At 33.3% G+C, this 11301-nt stretch overlaps 5 protein-coding genes and 1 long non-coding RNA gene across 9 annotated transcripts in view; 2 read left to right on the forward strand and 4 right to left on the reverse strand.

Moving 5' to 3' along the window:
* Dnr1 (E3 ubiquitin-protein ligase defense repressor 1) overlaps nucleotides 1-1545 on the reverse strand; it is a 131909-nt gene extending 130364 nt beyond the window's left edge. Inside the window, exon 1 of the mRNA XM_076772661.1 lies at nucleotides 826-1545. Coding sequence (XP_076628776.1) covers nucleotides 826-912 — 87 coding nt within the window. The 5' untranslated portion in view covers nucleotides 913-1545. The remainder of the gene's footprint in view (nucleotides 1-825) is intronic.
* Nucleotides 1492-6082, forward strand: LOC143345501 (uncharacterized). The gene is made up of 3 exons (XR_013080275.1): nucleotides 1492-1570; nucleotides 1673-1751; nucleotides 5986-6082. It is a non-coding gene; the product is annotated as an uncharacterized LOC143345501 (long non-coding RNA).
* Vha13 (V-type proton ATPase subunit Vha13) lies at nucleotides 2588-4210 on the reverse strand. The gene is made up of 4 exons (XM_076772678.1): nucleotides 4052-4210; nucleotides 3571-3671; nucleotides 3407-3505; nucleotides 2588-3330 (listed from the first exon to the last, which is right to left on the reverse strand). The coding sequence occupies exons 1-4, from the start codon at nucleotides 4131-4133 to the stop codon at nucleotides 3256-3258; spliced, it is 357 nt and encodes a 118-aa protein (XP_076628793.1). The 5' UTR covers nucleotides 4134-4210; the 3' UTR covers nucleotides 2588-3255.
* Nucleotides 4607-6730, reverse strand: Ltv1 (LTV1 ribosome biogenesis factor). The gene is made up of 7 exons (XM_076772662.1): nucleotides 6590-6730; nucleotides 5919-6471; nucleotides 5652-5848; nucleotides 5452-5577; nucleotides 5205-5393; nucleotides 4886-5134; nucleotides 4607-4821 (listed from the first exon to the last, which is right to left on the reverse strand). Exons 1-7 carry the CDS (start codon nucleotides 6590-6592, stop codon nucleotides 4708-4710), a joined length of 1431 nt encoding a protein of 476 aa, XP_076628777.1. The 5' UTR covers nucleotides 6593-6730; the 3' UTR covers nucleotides 4607-4707.
* Nucleotides 6731-6735: 5 nt separating this feature from the next.
* Nucleotides 6736-11191, forward strand: Arl6 (ADP ribosylation factor-like 6). 4 transcript variants are annotated; one of them, XM_076772673.1, is made up of 3 exons: nucleotides 6736-7205; nucleotides 9778-9957; nucleotides 10039-11191. In XM_076772673.1, the coding sequence occupies exons 1-3, from the start codon at nucleotides 7028-7030 to the stop codon at nucleotides 10248-10250; spliced, it is 570 nt and encodes a 189-aa protein (XP_076628788.1). In that variant the 5' UTR covers nucleotides 6736-7027; the 3' UTR covers nucleotides 10251-11191. The 4 variants fall into 4 exon arrangements, with proteins under 4 accessions (XP_076628788.1, XP_076628791.1, XP_076628789.1 ...); XM_076772676.1 differs by having other exon boundaries at nucleotides 10140-11191; XM_076772674.1 differs by having other exon boundaries at nucleotides 6736-7112.
* Nucleotides 7347-9917, reverse strand: LOC143345491 (uncharacterized). Its single transcript, XM_076772660.1, has 4 exons — nucleotides 9106-9917; nucleotides 8534-9021; nucleotides 8133-8459; nucleotides 7347-8052 (listed from the first exon to the last, which is right to left on the reverse strand). The coding sequence occupies exons 1-4, from the start codon at nucleotides 9269-9271 to the stop codon at nucleotides 7450-7452; spliced, it is 1584 nt and encodes a 527-aa protein (XP_076628775.1). The 5' UTR covers nucleotides 9272-9917; the 3' UTR covers nucleotides 7347-7449.
* Nucleotides 11192-11301: the final 110 nt, after the last annotated feature.

The raw sequence follows: 11301 nt of genomic DNA on the forward strand, positions 1-11301 counted from the left end.
TGCGATCATTGTTGCGATTCAAATTGGAGCGTTTAAATACTGCCGATCCAAGATAGGGAGCAAGATAAATTTACGCGAAAACGGAAACATAGGCTTCGTCTGTTGACATAAGATATCAAATTTCAAATTGTACCCGCAAGTAGTCGAATGTTTTCGGAGCATCTGTTGCGCACGTGAGTTACGATCTAGCCGTAAGGCACCGTTCACACCGTCTTTGATACGCGAGAATATGCTTACGTTTTCGCGATCTACCACGACCCGAACAATACGTTGGCACACCGAACATTTTTGTTTGGAGGTTATCGATAACGATGACACACGCGTCTTCAAATTTTTCGTTATGCTTTGGTATCTATTTGCAAAGTAACGCTATCGACGACACGGACGATAAACGATCGCTCTGTTATTGTTTACACGGGAAACGACACCGCGACGCTAGGACAAAGTTGTACCTGGTATCGTATCTGAGTTGTTACTACGCATCCGTCTCGAATAACGGCAATCGCTTCGAAAGGAATACTATATAAAATGAAAGTAGCAAGGATTTCATCTGGATGAAAAGCAACGTCAGTTGTAGATTGCGATTAACCGTTACGTTAGAATTTAAGCGTGAAAGTACCGCGAACACGTTCAAATCTCGTATGCGAATCTAGCAGCGTCGTAGAGAAATTTTCTCGACGCTAACACCGTGGCGAAAAATTGAGCAAAGTAAAAATAAACATTTTATCTTAAAAACTACCGACGTCGCGTTAAATGCACGTAAATACATAATTTTCTTTTTACTGTTCGATTATAACATCAACAAAGGAGTAATAACAATCTCACCTTTTCGAGACACTCCTGGCCAATAGCTTTAGGGTCGACTTGCACCTCCAGGATGACTGAGTTCGCTTGGCTAACAAGACACCACATCTTGTGGCAGGTTGTATCCAAAGAGGTTCGGTAAACACACACCCTTTTTGCTCGTCAAGAATTTGCAACACGCCTCCGAACAGGCAAGAAAACCGAAAAACCAAAAATGCACCGTTCACACAGAACTTTCGACACGCGTTATCTACAATGATCTTTTCCTCTCCGGACTCGCAGCTGGTCGGCGACCGGTCTTACCCGGTACGTTCTTAATCATAACAAATTTAAAACGCGTACTCGTGCACAGCTGTCACTGCGTCCTCACACACGACTTCGTACGTCGGCAACGTGCTCACTCTCCTACTACCCGAACGCGTCTCGTCGTCTGCCATTTCTCGGTGCAGAATGGCACACGTACTGACCGCTCCGCGCTACCAGGATTAGTTCGCGAAATCGAATCACCTTTCGGTCTCTATAGAGTGGCGCTAGTGTTGTGTGAACGCACATCACACATACGCACACCACGCGCACCCAACCAACCGCTGTCAGCGAACACGATCCGTCGGTTGAGGAAAGGTTAGGTTTACACAGCTGATTCCCCCTCCATGTTTAAAAGATTTCTGTTCCATCTGAGCTCTGACCAGCGATGCCAGATGTATCACATTTATTCGCGCTTGCGCTTAGAAAATGGCAGTGAAGTACCGGAATTGACCGAAAACAGGTATTCTATAACCCTTTGTTTCATTGCTTTACAGAATTATTTAAACATTTTATGGCGAAAGGGAGCAAGCAAAACTTCCATTAAGTTTGAAAGTAATTCTAGGTCTGAATGATTGACAATGAAATTTCGGAATACTTGCCTGTAACCCCTCTCCAACCCATCTTCAAGGCCATTGAAATCGGTAAGATCGCTGACACTTATTTTTTCATAAATAGTTTTTCCTAAAATCAAAAAGAGAACAAAATCAATTGCGCGAATGCTTGCATTATTTAAAATAATAGTCTAAAATATTAAGTCCCGTCAGTTGCATCACGATGTAAAATAAATGTTCGATTTGATATCGAGCTTCATGATGAAGTGCAATCTTGGCGCCAAAAAAATGCATTGTTCAAGAAGTGCATCTTTACATGATAGACGTAATAACGTTTACATTTATTGCGTGATACTCGATATTTATACCGCATAATTTTACCTTGTTTATTATATTATTACTGATCTACTAAACTTTAACGCCTTTATAACACGTTGCTGTCTTTAATGGCGCATGCACGAAAAGTACTGTTCATCTGGCATCACTGCCACTGACCAATTGCAATAGACATAAATGGGAACAGCCAATGAGATTGCAGTTGAGTTTAACCGGAAGTGCGTTTGCGCTTAAGAAAGAGAACCAACTTGAACTTGTAAACTGGTAACATCGGGAGATCTTAAAATTCGTGATATTTTCGCAAAATATTTCAATCCTCACAAACAAGGTGAAAATACATTATTCCTTTTATTGTATTTATGTCTAACGAGGTTAATTATATAACATATCATACAAGAATTCGATTAAAACACTTGAAAGACTTAAAATATTACCGCGAATTTTGTAGTCACGAAATTGTTTACGTAATACTGATGTAGATTACTTAACTATGTAAACTATACTTAATGGTAACGTACTTGACGTTTACTTTCAAAATGCTATTATACTAAAATATTTCAACATAGTAAAGGTATCTATTAACGTATACATACACTTTGGTTATTTTTATTTTTGAACGTTAATACTGTACAGATTAACCAGCTCGAAGAGACAGGGCATACACATGAGGTGTAACTATTATTTCGTATAACTTAATAAAGCTTAAAGATTTCAAATAAAACAAACGATATATTTGTACATCGTCGCGAGAACCACGTTCGACCGGGAGCTTGTCTGTAATTCTCAGGAGGTTGTACGCTATTTTTTAATCACATTTTATGTCCTCGATGCAGCAGAATTATGGAATGACATCTAGCAACATACATTTAATGATGTATCATTTGTTTGCCACCACCCTAAATTTTAACATATAAACGTCATCCTAATATATCTAGGCCTTGATATATCACAATGACGGCAACTTGTTCAATACATTTATACTACTATCGTGATGCAACTACAATAATCCTTAAACTTTCCAATACGGTGGTAAAAGCTCAGCATAGTTACGATTACATTTATTGTCGTATAGCAGCTGCGGAAAAAATTCTAATAATTCAAATACCACCATCTACGATTAAAAGGTATATGCTTCCTCTGATAAAAGTACAACATAACAATAATAGATACGTTTTAAGATATGGTAAAGGAAAGTACTTAATGTACATTTATAGCGTGAGATGTAATATTTATAATTAGTTGATGCATTTCTTGCAACTTAAACTTCGACGCGGTAATTCTTGTGCAACTCTGGTTTAATGTTGTACACCAACTCCAAAATTTCAAGCATGACCTATATGACATAAATCGAGAATATGAAAAACATTAGTAACTGAAAACTCTTTTTTGCACGTATACTGTCAACTTACTGAGTTTTTCTCCACAGACACAGCCTGATTCATTTCTTCTATTTTTACTTTTGTGTCAGCCTCTATACGTGCAGCAACGTCTTCCTTCGAGCCCATGTGCTAAATAACAAAAAAAAAAAAATATTAAATTTAGAAAATAACTTCTATGCATGAAAACCATTTACCTTGGCTTCAAATTCACGAAATTGCCTTTCACGTTCTTGCCTATACTTCTCAATTTCATCTTGAGCTTCCTCCTTTGCCTGTTTTAATCGGCGTGCCTTACCTAAGAAGAAAATTGCTTTACAATTGCGACTTTATTTCAACAATTTTGACAATACTATCAATGATTAGGTGTTTCCGTCGGTTATATTATACGTTATATTAATAAAGATTAATTCTATTTTATCACGTGAATGGTCAAACACTATGTCATGTTCGTGTTCCTAGAAATTCATTTAAAATGATCAACCGGACAACAGATACGATAATACTTTAAACGAAAAGCATAATCTTAGTACACACAAATTCAAATATCACTTTTCATTGCATTTGAAAGGTTACACCCATTTAAACTCAGGGTCACAGAAGAGTTCACTACAACGTGCTGTACACGGCATTTATACGCGTTAAAATATTAATTATAATGGCTGGATGGAAACTCACGCTTTCGAGCATCTGAAACTTTCTCCGCAGCTCTTTTTTCGGCAGCCAGAAGCTGTTGAATACCTTGCGTCTGGCTGGCCATCTTTGCAACGAACGAAGAGAACTGTAATTCTGAAGGGAAGAATCACAAATCGATCATATGACTTTAGAGTTTCCGTTGTTTGCCCCGCCTTAAACGATGGCGCTTTACTCGCTTTACCTTGGTACTCTCACGTGGGCACTGGTTCAAACAATTAAAAATGTGCCAACACGCTCGGCTAGCAACAATAAAAACGCGTAAAAACAGTACATCACGGATTAATTAATATCAAAAACATATACGCTATTCACGTTATATCGCTTTATTCAATTTTTATTACACGTCTCGTTCAGACATTGCGCGCTCGATTTCGATAGATCGATTTCTGAATTAATGAAATTTAGGAGCAAGGAAAATATATTTCGACAATTTCCTCATTCTGAAACACTAGTTAATATGTGAATATAGAAGTGTCAAATTATTAGCAGTGATTGATATTGATAAGGAAGTACAATCATTTAGAAAGTTATATTAAATACGTTTAATACGCACGTAAATAATACATTCAATGTACATACAGTGACAAGTACCGTGAATTATTTAATGTACAAAAGAGAAGTATAAAGTAACTTATATATTAAAGTATTCGATTTCCTTGTATATTTTGTCTATTGTTTAATAGAATCTTTTCTTGGCGTTTCTTTTCCTCCTTAAATGCTTCAGTATTTGCTTTTCGTTCTACTCTCCTTTCCTGGAATTATCAATTAAAAATTCAATTACTAATTTATACCGTAGATATTCAAAACAAATCTTACTTTTCTATATTCCTTAAGTGCCTTTTTCCTGTCCTTTCTTTCTTCAGGGGTTTCTCCTTTGGGCCTTATACTTAATGTGCTTAAAGTTGATTTCATTGTTTCTGCAATCGATCGAGGCCCCCTTTGATTACTACTTTCATTTTGTTGATCAAACTGAGCTAAACTTTTAGATGTTAGTTTCCCGGAAGATCCATCCAAAATATTTTTCGGAATACCGGTTCTCGGATGAACTTTGATCTTATCTAGATGCTATAAAGAAATTTGTAACCATGATTATACATTAAAGGCATGGGAGATCAATTATTCTTAAGTAACATACCTTAGGTTCAGAAATTAGTTTCGGATGATTATAAATATTGCTGTATGTACTAACAATACTTTCACAATCCCATTTATCCTTTTGTCTTGCATCAACAACAAGTTCATCTAAATTATCATCTTCAGAACTAGAATATTCTTTCCCTAAGATCTTTAATCTGTCTTTCATAAGTTCTGCAACACTCTCAGTCTGTGGAAACAAATAATAATCAATATTTCTACTTTGAAAACAAATTTGTAGTACTTACATCTTTGCTTTGTTTTTCAAATTCTGCTGCACACTGAAGGACTAAATCTGAATCTGGTGCTATGTATCCTTCAATTTCATCACAATCTAATGCACCAATTTCATTTTCATCATATGTTGCATACATCTACCAACATAATAATGTATAATATAATATGTCTGTTAAAGAAACAAATTAGTCTCATAGTGTTAAATACTTACTGTCTCAAATTTGTCATCAAGAAGAATCAACTGTTCATTTCTTTTCATAACACTACTACTCATGGAATATTCTGTAAACCGTGATTTTGTTTCTTCATCATTGAAAGTGTACTGAGGACCATTTAAACTATGTACTTCATCTTGTTCTTCGTCAGATAATTCCATATGACCCTCTGATGAAACATCAGATGCTTCATCTAATTAATACAATTCACCTTCATAAAATATAAATTAATTATTACATATAAACAATGTATTTGTACATACCATATTCTTCATTTTCTGCAGATTCATTATCACTATTATCAGCTAATTCTATAAAATTATCTTCTAGTTCATTCTCTGGATCATCATAGTCAAAATCATCATCCAATGCTGCAACCACATCTGGGTCCAAATGTAATTGCAATCCAGAAACAGGAGCTGCCTTGTTAAGAAGCCCAATCTTTTCTTCAACATTTGAAGCAAAAACAGAAGATGGTAAATTAATTTTTGGAGTGTCTTTTTCGTTATTTGTTTTTGAAGCATTTGTAGAATCTATGCGTTCCCATTCAGTTGTTAAAGAAGTGACATCCTTAAGATGTTGCAAGTAGTCATAATCATCATCAAAATATATGCCATATTTTTGTTGCTCCTCTTTCCGTTTAGATTTATCTATATTTTTTTTTTCTAATTTGGGAGCTTGTGTATTTCCAGCGGGTACAAGTACGCGCTGAGGTGCTGTTTCATCAGCAATCAATGGATCTCTTTGTGAACGATGTACTAAATGAAATGTTACTGAATTCTTCTTGTCGATGAATTTCTTTATTTTTCCTTTTGGCTGAAAATTTTCCGATATTATCTTAATATATTAATCTTAAAGTCTGTGTTCGTAATAATATCCAATAGGTTTGAGGTTATATCTCAATGTATACGTATTCGTCATACTTAAAACTTACCATTTTTAGAGTGTTCTTCCTTAAACATGCAGAATTCAAAAGCAAATTAATACAAAAATAGGTAATTTTAATGTGTTCATAAATTCAATTTTACATTCCCCAATGTTATGAAATGTACCTCATGCAAAATACAAAAGCATATGTTCTATCAGTCGTTCTCAACTTGAGTAATAAGTAAAATTTGTATACAGAAACTGGAATTATGCGGCATCGATATTAAAATTAAATACATTGCATAAATGTTATACAACAAATTCAAATTTAATAGACACGCAATTTTTGTTAATAGTACCTAAAATAAGGGTAAACATTAGAAAGAAGGGATGATTTCGTCCTCGGTCTGACGTTTGTCCTTCTCCTTCTTTCAGACAGTTAATGTTAATATCGTTGACTATTGATGTTCGATAAACGCAATACTTCCTCGAGAGAACATAAAACATGGGGCTATTTGACCGGTTAGCAAATCTTTTAGGTCTTAGGAAAAAAGAAGTAAACGTTTTAGTAGTGGGCCTTAATAATAGTGGTAAGTCGACGGTCATAAATAATTTCAAACGCGAGGATGACCGTTGCATAGACATAGTAACCACTGTCGGGTATAATGTTGAAAAATTTTCATGTAAGTTAAATACTGTCGAGTGAACGACGTTGTTATATGCTCAATTGACGTGCTTAAAAAAATATTATTACTTGCACTTGCATTATTACACTGTTGGTTCAAGCACTAATTGTTATTGTACAATGAAATGAAACAGACACACCGTATTAAAAATAAATTTATTTTTACAAAAGAGACATGTATACATATATAAATCACTTACAAAACAAAAGGTATATTACATTGGATATTTGTTAAGTTTTATTTAATTTTTTCTTTTTTTCTTTTTTTTAACATTCGATTTTGATTGTATCAGAGACTTTGCATTTATTTTCTGCACGCTTTGTAACATCTTTTCAAATGCAGAAGTCTGAGGTTGATCGTTATTTATGAGTTCATTCACCTTAGCAGAATCAACATTTGTTTTATTTTTTATATTTCCAGAATTATTTTCATTGTTTGTGATATCGCTAATATTATTAATGGAAATTGATTTGGAATGAATTTTATGTATTGGAGTACTAGTTACCAGTTTATTTAAGTTTTTGTTTATCATTTTCTTCTTAGGAGATGTTTCTTTAGTAGGTGTACCAAGGCTAGTACATGTATCTGATTCAGTGTATAGCTGAAATTTTGATTTTGCACTTTCTGATTTTTGTTGCTTTAGTTTATCTGTATGTGATCTATTATTTGTATCGGTAACTTCATCCTCTTTACTTTGAGAAGCAATAGATTGCATCACATTTCTTTGGCTTTTTGTCTTTCGTTTTCTCTTTCTCTTTATTTGTTGCGATTGTTGTACTGAAAACACCTTTGGACGGTTTAAAAACGATTCCAACAATCCCTCTTCGTCCGAACAGTTTAAATTCTAAACATAAAAGTAATATTTCAATATAACATAAAACGATCTTTAATTTAAACGAATTAAGATTTTCAACATATACTAACTTCTAATGGACCATCTCCATTATCATTGTTTTCCCATACAAAAGGTCCTTCTTTTAATATTTCCTTAAATGCTGTACACAAATCATTCATTTTCAAACATTTTAATGAAGCTTTTAGTTGTTTTACTGTTCTTTTATGTAATTCATCTTTTGTTTGTGATTCCACTGTAATTTTATCTGGTCTGACATTGTTATTATAGTTAAGATGTACAAGTATATTCATATATGAATATGTTTCTTTATTGTATACATTCATCAATTCTAAATATATTTGATTGTATGCTGAACTTTTATGTAAATTACAATTTTCTACATGAGTCAGAGTGTTCTGAAAATTTAAAATACATTTAATATTCTATTTCATTGTTTTAAATAAAACAAAAATTAATAAGAAATACATACCATCAATGCATGACACTGTTCATGTCGTAGAAAATAACAGTTAACATAGTGTTTACACATTCTTATAAATTGAGGTATATATTTTGTCTCATTAATAGGAAATTTAGATATTAAAGTATGTAGATCAATTGATTCAGGCATTATCCACTTTCCTAAACGTCTTTCACCATTAGTATTTAAAATTTGTACCACATAGGTACCTTTTTTTTCATATTTATTTGATGCTGACAAATTAAATACACATTCCTTTTGTGAAAACTCAACACAGTAAACACCAGCATATCTAAACAACTCTAACTCTAATTCTATATTAATATCTGGAACTTCAGATATATCTGTGTCAGTGGAAACATCAGAATTATTTTGTTCATAGGAAACTTCAATTTCCTTAAATAGAAATATATCAAAACTGCATTCAGTTTGCAAAATTATAGATTTCAACTCATCTATTTCTTTTTTTAATTTCTTCTTCATCTCGTCTACAGATTCTAAAATTGAATAATGCGTAGCATTAAGTTATTTTCGTCAGAAAACGTATAGGGTTAGATTTTTACATCCAACATTTGCCTCACCTTCATTTCTACCTGAATTTTGTAAATTGTCAACAACATTTTCTACGCTATTACGCTTTCTCATGTTTAAACTTAATGGTTTTTTCCTCGAAAATAGTTTAATACTATTTTCAAACGAAACCGCACCAAGATGTAAACTACCTTTTTCGTGTTCAGTGATTCTCATTCGGATCTTTACAGAAAGATATTGAAGAATATATGGTGTTTTATCAAAATGAATATTAATATGTTACACATTAAATGTATTTATATATACATCAACAGTTGTTTACTCTATTTATTATCCGTCCAACTTAAAAGTAGAGTTAATGCAAATAATCTGCCTGCATGATCTTCAATTGATTAGAATCCTATTGGTTCATTTTACGACACGTTTTACTCACATAACGGTCAAAATACTTACAGAATTAAAACATTGTTACAAATAATAGAGATTAAATGTTCTCTTGTTAACTTAGTCCTTGTCGCAATTACGGCGTGTACGAACATAATTCTATTATCCACGCTATGTTACAAAGTTGGTCGGATTATAATTTATCTCGTCGTTCTACTCTATAGTTTATACTTATTGCATTGTTATAATAATGTATATTTATATGTGATTTCGTGCACGAAAAGGATCATCTGGATCTAAACGTTTAATCGCATAGAGATACAATGTTTTTCTTTCAGTTAAAAATGTCAATTTCACGGCGTTCGATATGTCAGGCCAAGATCGTCACAGAGCTTTATGGGAGCATTTCTATAAGGACTGTCATGGTATTATCTTCATAATCGATAGCAGTGATAAGTTACGGCTGGTTGTTGTTAAAGAAGAATTAGATATGCTTCTTCAACATCCGGACGTAGCAGGTACAATACATTCCTGTTGTGTTTCGTCGTGTGGCACGAAAATATTTTTAAAAATGAATATTTTTGAACTAAACGTTGTAGGCCGCAAAATACCGATACTTTTTCTGGCAAATAAAATGGATTTACCCGATTCTTTGACTACTGTTAAACTTGTTGCTGGTCTTGGTCTTGAACGAATACAGAACAAACCTTGGAATATACGAGCAACAAATGCAATAACTGGAGAAGGATTGCAACCTGGGATAGAATGGCTCACGGATCAAATTCGTGATATATATATTAATAAGAGATAAAGATAACTCGAATTTATTGTACAAATTATTAATCACGAAATTTAATTAACTAGAAGCAATCAATAACATTCCCTCTTTAAAATCCAGCATTTAAATATTTTATATCTACATTATGTATTTGTCGATATTTAACTTTCTAATTGCAAAATATCGTTATCAATTACGAATTTTATACGTAAAGTTTGAATAATTTATTAATGTAATCACAAATAAATCCATCCAATAAATGTATTAGTCGTCTATCCGCCGTAATAAGTATTACGTAACGTATCATGTAAATGTTGATTACAAATATTATTTTGCCTAAAACACTCATGTATCAGTTAATCGAGTAGACAAGATTTCGATAGTTCAATTGGTTATAGTTCCCAAGATCATGGTTTTCCATAAAATGCATGGTCTATGGTTTAAGGACGGTGAGTATGGGAACTACATTCAACTCAACCACCGAAGTTGGTAAGGTTAGCAATTCAAGAATCTTATTCTCTGCAATTTGATAGTTTAGATTGATAATTATTTACACACATTGTACGATCGTATGGGTTTAAAGTTAGTTTATATTGTTCAACTAATCAAAATCTAATTCTCGAGATATCTGGAAAGACGATAATAGCTCGATTAATAGTTCTCATTAGAAAATTTAAATGTGAGGTTGGATCTTTCCACATCCTCCCATCTACTTTCCCGCGTAATTGCTTACGAGGGGTCGTCATTCGTTCTGTAGAAGTTTTCATGATAAGAGATGTTGAAGATTTCGCGACTAACTTGGTATGTACTCTTTAACTGTTGGCATCTAATTGCTATTATTACTCCTGTTTATTCTCTATCGATGCTTTTATCTGCTGTTAGTGAACTTTTGGTTATAAATTCAATCGGCATCGTGAGAAAAGTAAAATCGATTTCGCGCGTTTTCTCCAATCTCTACTCGATGTCAATTGTCATACCTGTCTGAATGTAATTAATTTTTTACAATATATTTCGAGTTCAATCGGGGCTTAATTATAATACTAGTGTATTTGGTTTAATGAATTTGCTTTAAGTTCGCATTTTT

The sequence above is a fragment of the Colletes latitarsis genome, chromosome 9 (assembly GCF_051014445.1).
Source record: "Colletes latitarsis isolate SP2378_abdomen chromosome 9, iyColLati1, whole genome shotgun sequence".
In the NCBI taxonomy this organism is placed as follows: domain Eukaryota; kingdom Metazoa; phylum Arthropoda; class Insecta; order Hymenoptera; family Colletidae; genus Colletes; species Colletes latitarsis.